Source organism: Phlebotomus papatasi, chromosome 1, assembly GCF_024763615.1.
Source record: "Phlebotomus papatasi isolate M1 chromosome 1, Ppap_2.1, whole genome shotgun sequence".
Classification (NCBI taxonomy): domain Eukaryota; kingdom Metazoa; phylum Arthropoda; class Insecta; order Diptera; family Psychodidae; genus Phlebotomus; species Phlebotomus papatasi.
In genome coordinates, this window is record NC_077222.1 from 23434245 (window position 1) to 23455322 (window position 21078).

General features: G+C 32.8%; 2 protein-coding genes across 3 annotated transcripts in view; both read left to right on the forward strand.

The window, feature by feature from the left end:
* Positions 1-21078, forward strand: part of LOC129798267 (protein pellino) — a 97775-nt gene that overhangs the window by 47046 nt on the left and 29651 nt on the right. For both annotated transcript variants that reach the window (XM_055841319.1, XM_055841320.1), the window contains exon 3: positions 5948-6179. In XM_055841319.1, coding sequence (XP_055697294.1) covers positions 5948-6179 — 232 coding nt within the window. The remainder of the gene's footprint in view (positions 1-5947; positions 6180-21078) is intronic.
* Positions 14346-15371, forward strand: LOC129798272 (putative nuclease HARBI1). Its single transcript, XM_055841326.1, has 2 exons — positions 14346-14823; positions 14888-15371. Exons 1-2 carry the CDS (start codon positions 14363-14365, stop codon positions 15348-15350), a joined length of 924 nt encoding a protein of 307 aa, XP_055697301.1. The 5' UTR covers positions 14346-14362; the 3' UTR covers positions 15351-15371.

Below are 21078 nucleotides of genomic sequence, written 5' to 3' on the forward strand. Positions count from 1 at the left end.
CTCATTTCTAAAAACGGTTTCGAAAACTTGTTGAAATAACACAAGTTACTCTACGCTGGCCATAAATGACCAACCCACAATAACTTTTGTTTGTAAACATGTTTTCAAAATTTCCTATGAGAATGAGCAAGATGACTAGATTTAGATCTCATTCACTCTCATTGAAATGTCAAAAACATGTTTACTAAACAAAAGTTATTGTGCGTTGGGCATAACGCATAATTACTTTTGTTTGTTTGTTGGTTTTGACATTTCATGGCAGGACATCTAGGTCTAGTCGTTTCAATTACTTCTATGCACTGTTTTCTAAATATCTCGTGAGCCAAATGCAAACATCCGGATTATATTCGAATTTTCTTGAAGGGAAAATACATTTGATGATCGTTTCGAAAGCCAAAAAGACACTTTTAATTCGCGTTTTGTCCGCGTGATGTCTGAAGTAGTTCCTGATCTACTTGCAAAGTGTCTCAAGTGTCAACATTTGGCAATCTTTACTGTAGGAAAAATCAAAGAAACGAAACTCATAATGTTGCTACATTGACAGTTACTTAGTTTTAAATTTCTCTAGTTTTTATAAATTTGTGTTACCATGTGCGAATTTTTCTTATGAAAATTCGAGATTTTTTTTTTTGAATTTTTTGAATATTTTGTGCAAATAGAAGGCTATTGTTTTTTAACCGAGACACTTTTGGAGTATCAAATGCCGGCTTTGAATGCTCCCATTGGGTAACCCTCTGACAGCAAAATGTCAGATATAGCTTCATTATAATTTTCCGGTTTTTTGTTTGATTTGCAGTACTTTATTTAATAAAGGTTAGGTTAACATAATATTAGTTAAAATTGTAAAAATCATTTGTCTGAACGCAATACAAGGGAGTGTGTATGAGAACCATCAGGTAACACTAATTTTAAAAGTTTTTGACATTTAATTTGGATAGAGTCAAATTTGACAAGTGTTGTCAGATGGAATTAAAGCTTATCCACATACGCGTTATTTTTATATTGATTTGATACGTCCACTACTGAGAGAAATCCGAAAAAGTTAAAATAACATTCCGGAAATATTTATTTTACCCTGCAGTGTTGATCCGAAATCGGTGTAAATATTATGCTTTTTAGGTGTATTAGGGGTTAAAGTTACCCATTTCATTTTAATTTTACCCTTAAAAGGGTATAAAATTAACACTAAAAAGTGTTAATATATTTTTACACCTAAAAAGTGTTAAAGTTATGAGCAAAAAGAGTTGATCGCACCCCCGTTTTTTTCTCAGTGTCTATACAAGTTATTCCGTTCCAATAACCAATTTAAAATTCTCTCTTCAGCTGTTCTATTTTATTAACGATTTATTGAAGACACTTTTTATTAGACCCACTGTGCTGTTGTGGTTATATCCACCTGAAAGTCACTTTTGGAAGACATTCAATCAGATGGATTTTTAGAGTTTCTAATGGAGTATGAAGATCATCATATGGAGTGTATTAACTCCTCTGTGTTATTTTTTATTGCTTCTTCCACTTGTTAGCTGTTTCTATTGAAAAGAGATTGTGCTTTGAAGGGAGATTGAGTGGAAATTGATGCTGCGGTGGTCAGAAAAGGTATATGCTAAATTATTCTGTTTAGAATTCAGCATTAGCCAGAAGGAAGAAACAAAATCTTGTTGTTTAGCTTCTTAAAAAGACAGTTTGATTCGCTCTATCTCTTCACTTATACTCCGAAGTTTATTCTCCTCTCTCCATGGGTTGTGGATTTGTTGGTGTGGAAAAAGAGATTTTCAACTTGGTAAAGCAATCTCAAAGTTGATACTAATGATCCTCTTCATGGCTGGCAAAGAACATTTGAGAACATGTGAGCAACGATCACGATCATCATCATTGTCTGTGCGAGATCATCCACTTGCCACTTCGGGAAGACAAGACATCAGTCACGGCAGGAAGCCTTCTTCTTCTTCTCGATTCACTTTTTTTTCTTCTTCTTCTGTATTTTGTGGTCAGGAAGAGTTGTGTACCAAGGAGGGAGAGAGAACCAGTTTCGGTCTAATGGGTTATATCTCTTGAGTTTCTTTTTAATGTAATTTCATTCAAGTCTCCCGAGAAGTCCAATGATCATCTGTTGGAGATATTTTTCTGTACCATGGTCTTTTTTTCTACTCCAGGGAGGCATGTAGGAAAGTTTAGGGAAGTTAGAGCAGTTTCATCTTTTACGATATTTTCCGGTCTTAGCAATAAAATAAAAGTCTCCGGGTTTTTTTCTTCTAAAATTTATGAACCATTTATTGCAATTATCCATTGAAGTAGCATAAAAGCGAATGTTAGGTTGGCTATTTATTTATTTATTTATTATATATTTTTACTAGATTATGTTTTTATACATAGTGAATGAAATGAATATGAGGCTGTATATAATCGCTTTTACGACATTGTACATAAATGATTAGTGACGCCAAGACGGCAGTGGATGCAGATTCACAATTTTTTTTATTATTCACTTTTATTATGTTTTTCGTCCTTACAAAGTATGAAAATAATACTTTTAGGAGTAATTTATTGATAGCTATCCCATAACGTTTTCTATGTTGGAATTTGGATTCTGGTGATTTCATTTGATATTGGTCTTCATACTTAACTGTGTTTAAACCAGTTTTCAGAGTTCTTGAAATTCTAACCAACAAAAAATTGCAGTATTTTTTTTTTTATAATCTGATGGATCTTTTGCTCTTAATATATAGTAATAAACAAACGTATTTACTAGAAGACTTCTTGCGGAGAGGAGCATTTCTGCCCTTCCCATTACTCCAATCTTCATGCATTTTAAAATTTTGCTACAGTACATTTCATCACTCTCCATGTTTTTCATCCAATTGACATTTCGAGAAATACCCAAAAACACCAAAGAGAAGTTTTAAATTTTTGCCACTGCTGGTGCTGATGTCGCTAATCCTCGTAAACTTCACTAGACCTCATGAATTTAGACGCACAACTTGATCCCCAAACTTGGGGCAAATTCATGACTGTATTGACATTAATCTTCATTCTGATCCCTAAAGCCCAAAATAGACACAGGGATCGACTTAGGGATGAGCTCGAAAAAAGAGGATTGGTTTTAGGGATTAGCCTAAAATTTGGAGGATCAGGCTGATCTTCTAAATTCGTGAGGTCTAGTGAAATTAAGGGGATTAGGTGACATCAGTACCAGTGCTGAAAATAAAAAGCTTCACTTTGGGTGTTTTTGGGTGCTTTTCGAAATGTCCAATATGTCAATTGGGTGAAAAAACATGGAGAATAATTGTGCGCAATGTCGCAAAATCTTAAAATGCATTAAGATTGGAGTAATGGGAAGGTCAGAGTGCATCTTTCTGTACGAAAAATCCATAGAAGTCTTTCAGCAATCAAAGTGTGGAAATTTAATAGAAATTTACGCTGTAAACGCTAATCCTTGATCCAAAATCCTCAATGTATGATAGTTTGGGCTGACCCTTTACCGCCAAATTTTTCGAGCTGAGTTTTCTCCAGCATAAGCCCATGTCTATACCTATTTTCGGACTTTAGGTCTGATGTTCGCATTAAGCTGTCTATACACTACAAGCAATTTTCGTAAAGAATTGCCTTTTTTAAAGAATTCTAACGTTTCTGTCTACAAGGATAAAGGAAATTTTCTTTAAAAATGCATTTTTTAAAGAAATTTCTCCTAGTGTGTAGAGGACATTAGAGAGAAAAACTTAAGGTCTTTAAGGAATTCCAGGTCTTTAAGGAGTATTATGACCATTGTTTCTTTGATTTTCCCCACAAAAAAGTGAAGACTGACATGTGCTAAAACTTCAGACACTTCGAGATTGGAAAATTGAGTACCTCGTCCACCACGCGGACGGAACGAGAATTAAAAATGTCCTTTCTTTGAGGTTCGAAACCGATCTTCGATTATTTTAAAATCCCGTTGTTAAGCCGCTATCACACAAACATTGAAGTCTTTGTACACCAATATATATCTGTCTGAATTTTTGCTTTCAAGAGCTCTAGCTCAAAAGAATTTTTTGAAAATAAATAAAATAAAATAAATAAATAAATAAATAAATGAAGCAACTCTTTGTAAATGCTCTAATTCAAAGAGAAAGAGAGCAGTAAGGGAAAACGCGCTACTTTCGGACGACTCAAGCTGTGAACAAGTTAATATTTTCTTAGGTGGTTACCGGACGGGCTACTTGCATCGTGAAGAAACCGGTTAGTGTTGAGGATAATGAGCAGCTCAGAAAAACAACGATTTTTCCCAAAGCTTTCGGCTCAGACGGGAGAGAGTATTTCTTTATTTTCTATTTTCTTTTCAATAATTCTTCCACTTACACTGGTAAAAACAAAAGTCTCAAATTGATCCAAATTTGATTCTTTTGGAAAGGATGGATAAAATTTCATACTTTGAATGCACATTTATCATAATTGAACATGTTAATTTGATCCATCCTTTACAAAAGGATCAAATTTGGGTCAATTTGATACTTTAATTTTTACCAATATACTGAAATATAAGAATCCCTCGCTTTGTCATATGGTCTAAAGCTTTTTTTTAACTTGTTACCATAATGGAGTTTAAACTGCAAAAGTTATCAACTTTCGGTCTTCGGTGAACCTTAATAAAAAACATTGTATTCTGACGTTTCCTTTACCTCTTTCCCCTCACTTCTCTCCATCCCCTCTTAAACCATGTTTTTAAGGTTTTTTTTTAAAAATAGCCTAAGATTTTTCAATGATTTTTGGATATGTTTTTGAGGTACCTTAGGCGAACATTTCGTTCGTATATATATATGACCGGAAAATTCGCCATACTGAATTATTGAATGTGGAAGATCAGTCATTTGGATTTTGAGGAATGAATTGGTCAAGTAATCATATTTAACATCGTATTTGATTTTTTCTCAAATATCCCTTTTTATTTGTGCAAGGGCATGTTACTATATCAAACATTTGATTTTTGATTTGTGAATCAATTTAATCGTTAATAAATCGGTATACACCCAAAAATTATTCGAAAAGATAATTCACAGAGAGTTTTATTTCGTAAGTTCGAGTAATCTTCAAATCTGGGATGATATGCCATTGTGAATGTATCGTTCATATTTGAAAATGCCTCTGAATAATCCCTTTAAAGATTTTTCAAGGTCGAAAGTTAAATACACCCGAGAGAGTCTATTTGTGAACCGATTCTAATCGTATTTATTTTTATTTATCAAATTGAAGTAAAACTGTTGCAAATTGTAATTCTAAATTCATGTATCAAACTGACCGAGCCTCCCCTAAGGAAGAAAATGAAGAAAAAGAAAATTTGAAGAGTCTGTTGAAGTCACACAGTTGGTCTTCTTTAGATGCTGCTGATGATGATGATTGCTTGGTGAGGGAGAGTTCTCTTGAAAAGTCTTCTAAATTCATTTGTTGTAGAGAAAAAAAATAAATCATGAGACTTAAACTCTCCCTTGAATAACAAATGCACTCAATCTGTTAGTTTAAAAACAATTATCAGCTGTGAAACAGATAATTTTCATTTAATTGTGATTATTCTGAAGTTTATATTATGTACAATGCGTGTGCTTTTGAGAGATAGAAATAATTTTATAATACTTACACAAGAAAAGGTGAGAGAGTAGAGTATTGGAGAGAATAGAATAATTGTTAGTTGTAAATGTGTCTCAATTTTCAATGAAGATGAATGGAATGGTATAAAGTGAGAAGAAAAGTATTATATTTCATTTATCAGCATCACTTAAATTTTTCTTCATTTTTTTTCTCTTGAGAGACCTCAAAGAGAGTTATTACATTGTTGGGGGGAAAAAGAAGAAGAAGAAAAAAGAAGAATAAATGAGGAAAAAAGTGAAATGATTTTTTAATTCAATGATCAACGGATTTTTCTTCACATTTTTTTCTCTCTATCTAACAATTTCAATCTCTTTTGTAATATTTGCAGATACAATGGCTTCCTGCCACAAGGTGATCGGGGGCGACGTCGATCGAAATTTGTCTTGTACAAGAGAGCAGATCCAAATGGTGTTAAACGTTCCAAGCACTATATCGTTCAATCTCCACAGACATCACAGGCCATCCTGGATGCCAAACAACACTCGATCTCCTACACATTATCCCGAAATCAGGCGGTTATTGTGGAATACAAAGAAGATCCAAACACTGATATGTTTCAGGTAGGTGCCTTCTGTTTCTTTTTTTTTCTTTTCTTCCCTATTAATTGATATTCAATGGGAATGATGATAGAATTCTCAGAATCTTCCATGGTACGTTACAAATACAGGATTTGAAAAACTTGATTCTCATCTTCTTTCTATCAATGTTTTTTGTTGTCCATTGGGGAAAGTGAAAATTTCTCATGTTGCTGAATGAGAGACATGTTCAATTTATTTTTTATTTAATAATAATTTTCAACAATTTAATGCTGTTGATGATGGTTTTGAATTGCAAAATTGCAAAAATGACATCATTTTGGAGTCACAGAAGCACGTCCAAGTGTATATTGAGTATATGTAAAATGAGTGGAGGAAAATAGAGAATGAGATTCTATACAGTGATTTCTCCTGAAATAATGCTAGCTTACAGTACCCTATCAGAGAAATCAATCATGCAGAAATTTCTGGGTATAATAGAATTTTTGACACATTGAACGTTAAGCGTTTATTTGAAATTTAACCTTCAAGCTGGCGGAAAATCGTGCAAATTACCACAATTTCAATTTACTGCCATTTATGCAATTCGTAGCCAGTTTTTAAATTTCGTAGATGTTGTTTTTTTCATAATCACAGTTATTGTAATCCTCCAATTTCCTCAACTACATTTGATCGGTCTGATCGTACTTTTTATTACAAAATTTAAAAGAAAAAAATGACAAACCCGGTTTGAAACCGATTATATTTTGGAGCTCGTTGAGTAGATCAGAGTTATCGTACCATACTTCAAGAACTGTCAAACCGTTTTCGAGATGTCACATTTTTCAAATTAAATATTGAAGAAATTTTTGGGGTCTCGGTAGTTCAATGGGCAAAGTGTTGGCTTTGTGACGCAGAGCTAATCGATTCGATCCTTGATCGAAGCGCGTCCGACAAATAATTGGAAAACAGCTTTTCACCGTACTTTAACACTTTAACGACTTTAACGTACTTTAACGACCGTTTTTGGTCGTTGTCCGTCAAATGACAAACCGTGGCAGGGTAACATACTCAACAAATTTGTCTTGGAAAAGAGCAAAAAATTAAAATTAAAACACTGAAAAATATATTACAAGCATATTTTAAGAAATTCATAAAGTTTGATAGTGACATTATACCATTTAAAAACGTGTTAATTTTAAACCAGTCAATTTGACCGGGTCTTGGTAGGTTTAGTGTTAAGGCTTCAAATTGAACGCAAAAATATCAAGGAGCTAGAATAAATAAAGATAAGGGAGCAAATAAGGAGTTCTGATAGGGAGAAATGAAAGATGGTAAAAAAGATAAGAGATGGAGCTCGTATGTGAATAAGAGTGAGCGAAATGGCTATATGCACCTAATTGAGTCCGACAGCCAAAATGTAAAAAGGAATAAGAAGAAAGCTATAGCTAAGTTGGTAGAGCACTCGTCTAGTTAACGAGAGGTCTCCAGTTCGATTCTGGGTGGAGGCAGGAATTTTTCCTATCCACTGAGAAAAAACTGGATGATTTGAGTGTCATTTACTCTGATTGACGATTTCTCTGTACATAAATACATCTCTGTACATTCAACTAAAGTTCGTAAAATTCTCACGAAGAAGAAGAAACTTTTCAATTCTGGCCGCCAGGAAATTCTCGCGGAGACTCGCGAACTTTCGCGGATGTTTTTGCGAATTTTCGCGTTTATTGAAATTTGCCTACAGCTTAAATTTGCAAAGAAAGAATCATATCTACAACAAGCTAATTTAGTCTTACTACTAGATTTATCGTTTTGAAAAGATTAATCAAACTCAGAAATTCTTAATAAGATAAAATATTATAGAATTAGTATATCTCTAATAAACTCTTTTTTAATTTAAATTTCAATGTTTTACGATTTCGATAAAAAATATTATAAATTAGAGTGTTATCTTAAATTTAATCTAATAAATTATTTTAAAATGTTTAAAAAAAATAATGCTCTCTGCCACACCTTTTAGATCAAGAAAATTTAATGAAATCAAAAATTCCATAACTTTCTTTTACTGCTCGAATTCAAAGAGAGTGGAGCATATACTGATCGCTTTTTTTCGAAGTTATGATCGATTAGGAGCTTAACCCATTCCTTACCATGGTATTATACATCATACGCAAATTGAGTGATTTTAGATGATTTATTCCTGGGCAATTGCGATCCGAATTGCTGTCGGGAATGAATTTTTAGAACCTTTAGTCTCTTAATTACTTGGGAAAAATAGTCCGACAGAGATGAAAATACGTTTTGTTATTGTTTTCTTGCTTCGCGGAAGGTCATGCAAAATTTTTGTCCAAAATGGCGGACGGAAAATTCGACATCCCGTCAAATTTGTTAAAATTGGTCTTTTTCCTCTTTTCTGATTGGAATTCTAGTTGCCAATTTGTTTTCTTAGATAGTTACTCTATCTAAAGCAATACAATTTGTAATGAATTAATACACAGAATTTAAATTCAGTGACCGTTAAGACGTGTTTTTGACAGGTGCTCCCCGCGCCCTCATAATAGATAAAAATTCTTTTCAAAAAAATCATCTAGGGGGAACTGGGGCAGTAGTAATCTGGGGTAGTTGTAAACACTGTGATTTTTTTTCATTAATTTTAAGACTCCAGAGGATAAAACCCATAAGCATTCATAGATACCATGGGGATGTATGTCCACAGATAAATTGGTCAATAAAATCCTAATATACTTTAAAAATAAAAATCATTTTCCTGAAAATGTTGATATTTCGATTATTTTGATCATTTGGATTTCCACCTGGAAATTAAAAATTGTGTAAAATAATCGAAATGTAGCAATACCAGTTCTTTCCTACATCTTTTAGGATTATATTAATGCATTTACTAGAGAAATTGAGATTCTCATTATTTCAAAAGAATTAATAATTGGTCAGAAAACAGCATTTGGGGTAGATGTAACCAGGCAATTTCAATTTCACAAAATGAGTAGGTAAAAGAGCGGGAAATTGACCTTCATGCGCAATATCTATAATTCATAGATTACGAAAAAAAATTGGTGGCGCTGTGTTCAATAAAAAATCACATGATGTCAAAATATGGGGAAAATCTATTGAAAAATGTCTTTGATATGCATGCTTTTAGTTTTTTTACTATTTTAATTATTCTTTGTAAAAAGTGTCGTGATTTTTTGAAAAATATACAGTCTTTATATATCTCTTAAGTAATTAAAATAATCGAAAGTGGTGCAAAGTTAATTTCAAGGGTGGGAAAAATGGTGTTTACATCCTCCCCAGGAAGTGGTTACTTCTACCCCAGGTATTTTGTGGAAAGAGAAAAATGCACAGGGACACAAATTTTATTTTTATGGAAAACTCAATTGTTTTCCAGCATCCGCATTACCCTCGACGAATTGCCTATACCCAAGGGTAAAACATGAGCTAAAAAATATTTTCCAAAAAATCACGGTGTCCTTGGAAAATCACCTCAAATTCGCATGCATCGAAAATGGTTACATGTGCCCCAGTCTCCCCTATTAATCTGTATGAATCTGATTCCAAAATATGAACATTTTATCTCAAGTATTTCTGGTACATTGACTGAATGGGTTAATCGGTGACCGCTAATGAAAAAAAAAAACAATATTTCCAGAATCTCCAGACTCGAGCCGTTTTTTTTCCTTTTTCTCCCCAATCTCATTATTCCCCTCCAAAACCATGTTTTTTGGCTCTAACGATTTCGATCATGTTTTGGCAAAGCACTCGTAATTGGTTTATCTTTTTTAATATTTTATTTTCATTTGTCCGAAAATATGTTACCGGCCTAGAGGTCAAATGATAAGAGATATTGACTTCCGATCTTCGGTGACCCCCTGTAAGTCAATATTGTTTTGCGACGTTTTCTGCATGTTTCTCTTTCCCCTCCAAAATCCATGTTTTTGGGTTTATTTCGAAAACGGCTCCTACGATTTCTTTTACATTCGAATATGCTTTGAAGGTGGTTTAGGCGAACATTTCATCCAGTATGACCGAAAAAATTTCCGACATCGAAATTCTGAAGGTTAAACACTCCAAAATTATTTGAGATCTTACTATGAATTTAAGTCAAAAGGTCAAATTCTTAAAAAAACAAATTGCATATTATTAATAAACAATAAATTTTGATAATGATTTTTATGTAATTTATGCACAAGTTTATATCGATAGTCAACCGCCATAAATACAACAATTATGTGAAAAATGTAATTGATGGAAACCTCAATCTTATGAGTTCTAGCACGCAGCAAAGCTGTGATACTTTGCCATGTCTTTTAAATGTAATTGCACATATCTTTTGGCACTGTTCTTCCACTTGTGAATATAACACCAAATTTAATTTAGATTAAATCGTGAAAGAGTAGGATATATGAAATACGTTCAAGTAGGAAAAGTGTGAGAGTTTTGCTTTCATGAAATTTTCCTCAAAACTTATTCCAGAGGCATAAGTAATTCAATAATGAATTTTATTTTGTAAAAACTATTTTTTTTGTGGTAAGACATTTTTTACTGTTTTTACTTTTACTTTTTTAATCAAATTTACTTTACTAGCGACTAAATTTAATTTTTTTGGTCATCGAATTTAATTTCTTAATAAAATTTCTAAATTTTTGTTTCGTAATAAAGGCTCAATCACTTTTGTAAACATGTTTTTGACATTTCAGTGAGAGTGAGTGGAATATAAATTTAGTCATCTCGCTCACTCTCATAGGTAATTTTGAAAATATGTTTATAAACAAAAATTATTGTGTGCTGACCATAAATATCTGATTTGATTTTTTTCTCTTAATTTGACAATTATTTTCTTATGTTTTTTTGCTTATCCGCTTATTCATGAATAACTATGAACCATTGGTATTGACGTTTGTATTCAAATATAGCAACTTCAGCTCCATTAGCGGAAGACGAAGGAACTTCTGATATACAGAGAAGTCATAAGGCATGGAATTGTTCTAAAATTTTCAGCTAAATTACTGTAATTTTAAGATTGTAACTGAAAGACCACGAACTGTAGCTTTTTGCTACAAATAGAAGAGATGGTTGGATGAAATGAAAAGGTGTGTTCCTTGTCAACAGGGATATGTTAGAATGAGCACCTCCGGAGTGTGTGGCTGAATAAGAAACTGAGAGAGAAGCAATTTGAAATGATTGCAACAACTATCGCGAATTTTAGATCGCGAAAGTCGTGACTTGATTGTCTCAATTGTAACATAATAGGGAAATATGAAGAAGAAGGTAAAGTCATATTGGGTGAGAAGTATAATATGAAAGAAGGAAAGAGAGAGAGCACGATGGAAGAGGGAGTTTTCTGAATTTGATATGGAAGTTATATATGCGAAATATATATATACGGCGTAGTTTTGCATGACTGACGAGACTTGTGGTTGTTTTGCCGCGCTTATACAATGGTAAAATGTCTTGCTGTGCCCTCCTCCTAAATTGGTTGGTGCTTGTGCATGAGGAAAAGTGATTGCTAAAACTGAACATAACATATACCATAATGTTAAAAAGGAGTCAAAAAGAAGGAGTCTTTTTCAGCATAACGAATGAATTTTCAATTTGTTCATTCAATGTTTTTTTTGTCAATTTTTGTACAGAAAATATTGAGATAAAATTCATTTGAGACACGATTATTGTTTTCTTTTTTTTCTTTTTTGTATAGCATCTGTTTAGATGTTCGTCTAATTTGAATGCTAAATTGCAATTCAAATCTGAGTAATTTTAACTGCAAATTAAAGAGCGTCACGATTAGTAAATTATTGATTTTGCTTTTTCAATTTCAAAATAAGCGATAAATAAGAAATTACTCACGAGAAGTAAAGAAGGAAAGTTAGTGATAAACTTATTACTTCCATTAATAAAGATCGTTACGTAAATTTGTCACCTTTCTGTTCTTTTTTCTATATATGGAAAATTGTTTTATTTTCTCTAAATTTATCCATATTTAAAAAAAAATAATGCAAGGGAAAGTCCTGAAGTCTCATATACTACTTGTTTCACTTGTTCAGTAATATAATTAATAACAAATCGAGTGTTCCAAAACTTCCGTCATTCAAAGTTTCAAAATCTTCCCTTTTTATAAGTTAAATTATTATAAAGATTTAATTATTATTCAATTTTTCCCTTGAGAGTCTCATGAGATATTCAATGAATATTTAACATATTTTTTTTTATTTTTGCTCTTTTAATAAATTGTATTTTGTTGTTTTCTTGGAACTACTATTGGAAATAGTTCAAAAACACTTCTCGGACTGATAGTATTTTAGAATTGGATTCTATTGCAGATTTGTGACGTTTGAGACTAATGCAGGGTTAGGCTAATTCCTGAATGTCTCGAAATCCTAAATAAGAAACACTTATAGTGCTTTTTTTTTAAATCTAAATGACCATTTTTGTCCTTAATATCTAATCTTTAATCAATATTTCCAAAAAAAATCCTGGTTGATAACAAATAAGACAAGTTAAGCCACGCAGTAAAACCTTAGGACGAAAGTCCGTATACCATTCTATTAAAGGATTCGGATTTATAACAGTTTATAACAGAAGGACGGGTCAGTTTTATTAATTCAGTTTTTTTTATACTTTTATCAATATTGCGGCAGTTCAAAATTAACAAATCAAAGTATTCGATCAGTATTTTGTACTGAGTATGAAATTAAATAGGATACCATAGCCCTAATACTACGTAGTTTAATACAGAACTACGGCTTAAGCCGAGATACGACCTAACGTAATTATAATGAAAATGATTAGATTACATTCCCATCAATTTCCCACTTATCCGTCTCTCGGCTTAACTCGTAAATCTGTCTGCGGCATAAGAAACATCATTGAATGGCCTGTACCAAATTGGCCTGCCCCAATTCGGTCTTACTTTAATTAAAATGTTCATTTCTCGGCACGATTTGGACTTTAGCACTGCAGGTTATTCCTTTCTTAAAAATGCAATCACAATAAAACTACACGCCTAAATTAAAAAGCTATTGTGATACTTTAGGTGGGCCTATGTGCACTGAATACGGTATTACACTCTGGGTTTATATTCTGATTAATTTGAATGCGTTGCCGCCACCGCGCACGTTGCGTCGTCAACAATCAACAATGGGAGAACGGAAAAGAGTTATAAAATAAATAAGAAGATGGAAAGAGGAAGAACAAAAAAGAATTTTGTGTATTTTGCGTATTAAATTTACACACGTTAAATATTTGCTTTTTTCTTGTGGGTGAAGCTCTAATCTTTTAAGAAAGTGGTTCAAGACAGCTCAATCTTGCTTTTTTTTCTTCAAAGTTTGATGAAATTTAAAGACTATGAAAAATCATGAATTCTGTATAAGAAAAAGAAATCTGCAAGAGTTTTGCTTGATTGGGTGTTGCAAATTAAATTGATTTCCTCATTTGGAACTAATTTCTCTCTGGGATATATACTGTGTGTCGCCTTGAAATGTCAAAAGAGTTCTTTTGCACTTTGCAATCTTTCTTTTGGGCTGAGAATGGCGAAAGACTGTGAAATAAACAGAGACAGTGTGATCAAAAATAACAAATTTGTATGTGTAAAGTGTTCATATTGTTCTCTGTTGTATGGTTTGTTGTATAAATTGTTTTATATTAAATTGAATGTGCTTGAGATTTTTTAAAGATAAAACGAATATATACCTATGTTTTATTAAAGTGGATTTTGTCGACGAATAGGCGCCTAAAAGAAAAAAACAATACGGTGGAATTAAGAGAACAAACAAGGAAGCAATGTTAGAGATAGTGGAGGAGTACTGTCCAGAGATAGCACAGTTTTTTTTTTCATTTCTCAAACATTTACAGCTGAATGTTGAAACGAAGAATAATTAAAGTTGAACCACAGATTAGCGCTAGTCTAGGGTTAAAGTTAGGTCTGGATTAAATATTTTTTCGTATGTTCAAACCTGGAATAAGAGCTTGACAAAATCACTCTTTTTATATGGAAACCCTATTATATGGCATTTATAGCATGACCAAAATGTCAAAAATGTAAACAAATGTTTGTGTATTTTGTGCAGTTCCAAAGAGTTTGTGATGCAGAAATGTCGCAAATTATTAAAATTGATAATTTGTTCGAAGTAGCAGAGTTGGCTGACAAAAATAGAAAGCCTTCTACAACTTTCCGTGAAAGACTTCATCCGATGGAATATTATTCTGACTACGAGTTCTGGATGAGGTATCGATTCATGAAGACTAGTGTTTCATACATAAATTGTCTCATTAAGGAAGATGTTGAAGAAACTCGAGGAGATCCTCTCTCCTCAATGGATAAACTGTTGATAACACTGCGATTCTATGCCACGGGTAGCTTCCAAAGAGTGTTAGGAGATTTAGTAAACATTGACCAATCTACAGTATGTAGAGCAATCAACGAAACTTCTTTGAAAATCGCCAAACTATTTCATCGTTTTGTCCGTCTTCCAACTCCGGAGCAGCAACAACAATACGTAGAAAGTTTTTACGAAAAATTTGGATTTCCTCGAGTGGTTGGGCTCATTGACGGAACGCATATACCGTGCAAATCTCCTGGAGGGCCTGATGCTGAATTGTTTCGATGCCGGAAAGGATATTTTTCAATCAATTGTCAAGTGACTTGCAACGCTGATATGCGAATAATGGATTTGGTAGCGAGGTAAATATTTCTATTACTCTTCTTACGATTTTCTTTAACCAGAAATAAAAATAACCATTTTCAGGTGGCACGGATCAGCTCACGACCAAACTATCTTCAATTTTTCAACTTTGAAAATGAAGTGCGAGGAAAATTATTTTGGCCGTTATTTTTTGTTAGGGGACAATGGCTATGCTAACAAGAGTTATCTACTGACTCCACTTTCGAATCCACTCACGGAACAAGAAAGAAAATATAACAGGATACACAAGACTACTCGCAATTTAGTCGAACGCTGTATTGGAGTGTGGAAAACAAGATTTCCCGTTTTACAAACGAAGTCTCGCCAAAAACTGAAAAATACTTTGAAGGTGATTACAGCTACCGCTATTTTACACAATATTGCAAGGGATTTAAATGAGCCATCTCCACCACCCCCGGAAATACCACTACCAGCTCTGTATCAAGAAATTCATCCAGTTGTGAGAAACCTGCATGAAGCATTGCCAGACAATTCAACAAGAAATGTAATAATTAATACAATTTAATAATTCACGTAGAAAATGGACTTTATTTTTTCTATGAATATCCTGCAGAATTCGATTGCAAAAGCTCCAGTTTCAATTTGTAATAGTCTTTTTTCTGTTTGTAAGCCTCCGCCTTATTCTTTGCCGCTTCGATATTGACTTTAAACTCTTCTTCGTTAGCTTTTCTAATTGCAGCCGTAGTTTTCTTCAACTCGACAAATACCTCAAGTTTTGCCCTTTCAATCTTGTTTTGCCTTCTTGCACGCTCGCTTTGAATTGCCCTCTCCCTTTCACGTCTAAAATTCCCAGAAACAGGATTTTGAAGATTTTGTACAGGAGAATTCATCTGCGATCGAGAAGGTTCACGTGTGTCAGTTTCTGGATTACCTGGTTCTTCGGTTGTAGGAGGAACGTCATAATGAACATCACACTCCACGGAACTTTCCTCGTCTGAGTAGGCTTCGATTGGTACATCCGGTGTCTCTGGACGATTGATAGAATTTGGTTCATTGTCGAAATTCGAGGAGACTGTTTCTCCAATTTGGCACACATCTACCATTGGAAACACGTCATTTGAGGAATCAATATTGTGCAAAGGCTGGACGCTTTTCTGGATGAAAGATAAAAAGCAATTTTGATCGCTCGCTCGAGGCACAAAAGCACCTCCTCCAGTTGCAACTCGCTGTAGACGATCACTGGCCAAGTTCTTTCTGATGACACCTACTTTTGATTTCCAGGCTGCTTTCAGTTGTGGTACAGTCCTTTTTTGATCAGCAGACGCATTAAATTGGGTACAAATTTGTTCCCAAGCTTGGAGTTTTTGTGAGTTTGTACTACTGTTTGTTTTCTTGGAGCCCAAAATCTTCTCAAATCGTTTGACGATTGCAAAAAGCAGTTCTTTATCCTCTTCGGAGAAATTTTTGCTTCGCTTTCTTTTCTGAAATGGGACAGAAAATAAAATATTTCTTATAAAAAATTCAATTAAAAACAAAATTATTAGCAATACCTTTGTTTGCTCCTGTTGCGCCATTTTGACAGCTCTTATTCCATTGTTATGCCAAAAATTAGACCTCCGAAATCGGGGGTCTAATTTTTGGTTTAAGCGTTAATCCACTGTTTAAATTTATTCTATTTCTCGTTCAAACATTAGAAAACGGTGGATCATCCTCGAATTATCATTATACTTCGATTCAACATTCAGCTATTATATGATAATAAATATTCAATGATCTTTATGAATAATTCTACATATTGTTCTGCGCATTTTTATCCAGTCTGTGGATTTTCTGGAATAAAAGATTTTCGGAGAAGTGTTTTTCATCTCTGTTTATCAGTCTGGGAAGAATTTCTTAAAGCAAGTTCAGAAAAAAAATTAATGTAAATTCTGGATAGAAAAAATCTTGCAATAAATTGTTGATCTTTAGAATTTAATGAGGATATTCTAATTAAAACCTTTTAGCAAGAAAACACATTAATACAAATATTTTATCGCAAAATTAAAAAAGTATTTTTAGTTTAATTTGTTCTGAGTATACTAAGCTTCACAAATCTTGAAATATGGCTTTTCGAAGCTTTACTTTTTCTACAATCTTCTTTACACTTGAGATTGGATAAGTTTTTGAGCCAGATTTTTTTTACTAAAGGTAATTAATTGATTTAGAATATTAAAATTCAGTGATCCTTCTTGCTCTTCAGTTTTAACTTTGAAGAAGTTATAGAACGAGGTTAAACTTTTATTCTGAAGCCCATATTAACAATTGAGAGGTTAAAGTGAACACAGTAGGATTCATTTCAGTTTTAGATATTAATCTTAGCTTGTCCTTTACTCAGCTGATCCCTATTCTCCAATAAAGAATTTCAATTTTGATGTCTTAAATTTTCTCTGTCTCTTAACTAAAACGCAAAAATAAATCACAATAATTTTGCTAAAATGGAAATGTCAAATTTCTTTACATTATCTTTAACTTTAAAGCAGCGTTACGTAAATTAAATATTGCTAACCATGGCATTGAATAAATGAGCAGTAATAAGTTAAAATTGATCAGTAACAAAAAACTTTGAAACAGTGATATTTTCGTCCAAATCTTGGCAAAGGGAAAATAAAGGGCTTTACACTTTATATGGAACTATTTTAAATGTTAAATATATAAATTAGGTCAATTTTTGTAAAGATTTAAGGTTTTTACTGATCATAATTAGATATTTTACTGCTCATTTTTAATTTTTTACTGCCCATTTGGAACTTTTTACTGATCGTTTGTTTTTTGCCATTTGAAATCACTATTTAATTTGGAATTTTGAGATTTTCTCGATGTTTCAGATGGTCAAAGTGAAAAAGAAAACCACGCAGAAGTTCAAAACTTAACATTCGAGAGTACTTGTTCGTTGTTTTTTTTTTCTTTTTGCCATTTAAAAATGTTAGAAAATCTCAAAGTTCCAAATTAGACAAGATTCCAAATTGCCCCATCTTACTCTATTTCAGTGTGAAAAGAGTTTCACGAAAATTGTATCTAGTTGTTATTAGTTTGGCTGAGGTGTAGATTGTTTTTACGGTTTTAACAGTGGCAGTGATTACTTCTTTTAATCCAGAGAGCCATTTGTAGGCAGTTCACAAGTAAAAATTTTTATGCTTCTTTTATCGGACACTTCCATCAAGACTTCATCATTTTTTGTTATTTTCTAGAGTTTTTACAATGTTAAATGAACAAGAGCAGAAGAATGCTTGGAAGAGTTCCGGAAACTCAAAGCAGTTCAAAAAAAAACTATATGTCCGAAATTCCACACAAAGTAATGTGTATTAAGAAGTGTTTTCAAGAAAATAAAACAATAAACTAACTTTAAAAAGTTCCAAACAACGCTGCGGAAAATGAAGTAAGAAAAATTTTAATTTAAATAAAAAGACGTTACAAAATTAGAACATTGGTGTTTACATTGCAATCTGTCCGAAATTTGGCACAGCTTCTCTATTTCATTTTAATCACAAAATTGCCGTCTCACTTGTAGTTCTCAATTAATTGAAAATTGCGAGGGAATTTAATAAATGACAGTGAAAATTACTCAGAAGGTTATGGAATGTCTAACAACATTTTACTCTCCAATTCAAGCTTTTGTCTAATCTAAAATACTATTCACTAAATAAATTATTCGTTATAAATTAGTCACAATAATGAAATCGATCTTTTTATCAATCATAATTATCTCCTGATATTTCAAATGAGAGTTTCACCTAATGAGTGTGTTATCTATCAGTATGTTCTATCTTCATTATGAAATTGTAGCTTAGGGTTTTGCTATAAGATTTATTTAAATATTCTGACCTATAAAACAATGTCGAAATTTTAAGTAACTTAATACGAGTTGTATTATTTGTTTAGAAAAAAGATATATAATAGACAAATAATAAATAATCAAAAATAAATTGAATTAAAAATGCAGGAAAATAAATTTTGTTTTATACAATGAGAAAAAAGAAGCTGCGATTAACTTGTTTTTCTCATAACTTTAACACTTAGGTGTAAAAATATATCAACATTTTTTAATGTTAATTTTACATCTTTTTGAGGGTAAAATTAACATGAAAAAGTGCAACTTTAACGCCTAATACACCTAAAAAGGGTAATATTTACTCCGATTTCGGATTAATACTGCAGGATAAAATTAACATTTCCGGAATGTTATTTTGACTTTTTCGGATTTCTCTTAGTGTATAAACAAAGAAAAATGACAATCTGGTGAAATTGTACACCATTCTATCTTAATACACTTTAAAATGAAACCAATTTATTTTTAGTGTTAAAATTTTCGAAAGATTCAAATATAGAAGACAAAAAATATATTTAAGACATAGGGTAGAGTAAGTACTTTTCGCCACTTAGGGTTGACCTCCCTATAATTCTTATACTTTTTGTCAAAATAAAATGAAATTTTGTGTACAAGTGCTTTGAAACATTGTCTACCTATTGAACTAGGAGACTTTCCGGGAACTTTTGAGTATCTGGTTGAAAAAGTACATTTCCTGCAACAATGCATGTTTCAGTACTTTTCGCCACCTTGTAAACACTTTTTCGCCACTTGTTTTTAATTGAATTTTAAGAAACAGCAGCTGTCGGAAACTCCCAAAATAGACGGCACAGTACTTTTTTTTATAGAACACCAATATTAGACAATTATTAGAGTATTTCAAATGATTTTTTGCACATTTTTTATTTGAAACAAAAAATCGATCGAAAGTCACGCCCGTTTCGACTATAATCCGCGAGGTGCGCCACTTGTAAAATGCTTGGAAAAAATGAGTGGCGAAAAGTACCTACACAACCGGAAAAAGTAAGCCCTATTTCACCACATCCGAATTTCATTATTTATTTTAAGAAACATTATTATAAATGATATTACAACAAAGTTTAGTTAATAAGAGATTGAGTTTCATTGAAAAATATCACATACTGTACAGGAAAAACATAAAATAATGCAAGGCAATTTCTCTTAGCATTGACAAGTTTCTTAAGAACTCCATATTTTTTGGTGATTGTTCACCTTGTCGAGAATTTCTTTTAATAACTTACAAATAATCTAGTCGGTAAAGAGCCTGATATGGTTTCTTAATTCGTTAGGCTAGAGATCATGAAATAATACTCATTTCATAGTTTCATGAGCTCATAATTCCCTTAAAAAGTGATTTCATTTGTAGGTGGCGAAAAAGTGCTTACTGGCGAAAAAGTACTGACTCTACCCTATTAATCTTCATTTAAATCCGGAAGCACATTCGATTTTTGAAAATTCATTGGTTACAAGTTCTTAGATCTTAAATTTTACATCTACTAAAGTTTCGATCGAAACTTTGGTTTAGAAATTGTTTTACAGAAAAAAAATTCGAAAAATTGTTCGTAAATATTTGTGAATTTTTACTTAGGACTTATGAAATGATCGTAAATCGTATAAACCACTAAAAGTTCACTAAAATTTGTACTTTTTGAGAAACATTGTTCGTTTTATGATCACTTGAGGAGCATTTTTTGTCTTTTTATAAACATTTGTGCGTAAATGTTCGTAAACACATAGAATAATGTTCGTAAAAATTTGTTATTTGTTTGTTATTATTATTATTATTATTTATTTTAATCAAAGCTGATAGGGTCCGCCCCTCTTACATAGTTTGATTAGAGGAATAAAAAGAAAGTTACAAGCAAAGAAGTAAAATAATAGGCAAAAAAAAATCAGAAATCCAAGATTAGCCCTACTCGATCTGGTAGAATCTAGCAATGCCAGCCAGTGAGGATCTGGCATGCAAGGGAAGGGAGTTGAACAAGACAACTCCGTCAACAAAAATTGTTCGCGATAGCTGGTTAGAGTGAGCTCTCGGCACCAAGAGTCCCCGCACCCTGGCCGAGGCCCCAGGAATCAGAATTGAGGCCAAGTAACGCGGCCCTCCTGAAATAATCAAGCGAAAGAGAAATGAAACCGCTCTCTGACGGAGGAGTGATGGGAGATCACAACCCACCAAAATATTACGATGCCTAGAGATATGATCACGAGCGCGCAGCCCACAAACATATCTAACGCAGTTATTGAAGGTCACTGTCAAGCGTCTTAGTGTCTCACAGTCGGCTGCAAAGAATAGCTCTGCACCATAAGTTATCACTGGTATGAGGAGTGACCTAACAAGGAGTAAGCGAGTATTAAATGGCGTAATCTCGCGAAAACGCCGAAGCGTACGGAGAGTGCAATATATCCTCTGGTTGATGTGAGACAC

What these genes read in the sequence shown, in the direction of transcription:
- LOC129798272 (XM_055841326.1), top strand. Translation starts at nt 14,363, where the DNA reads ATGAGGTATCGATTCATGAAGACTAGTGTTTCATACATAAATTGTCTC. An exon ending in ATAATGGATTTGGTAGCGAG is followed by an intron (nt 14,824 to 14,887) that starts GTAAATATTTCT and finishes AACCATTTTCAG; the next exon opens with GTGGCACGGATCAGCTCACG.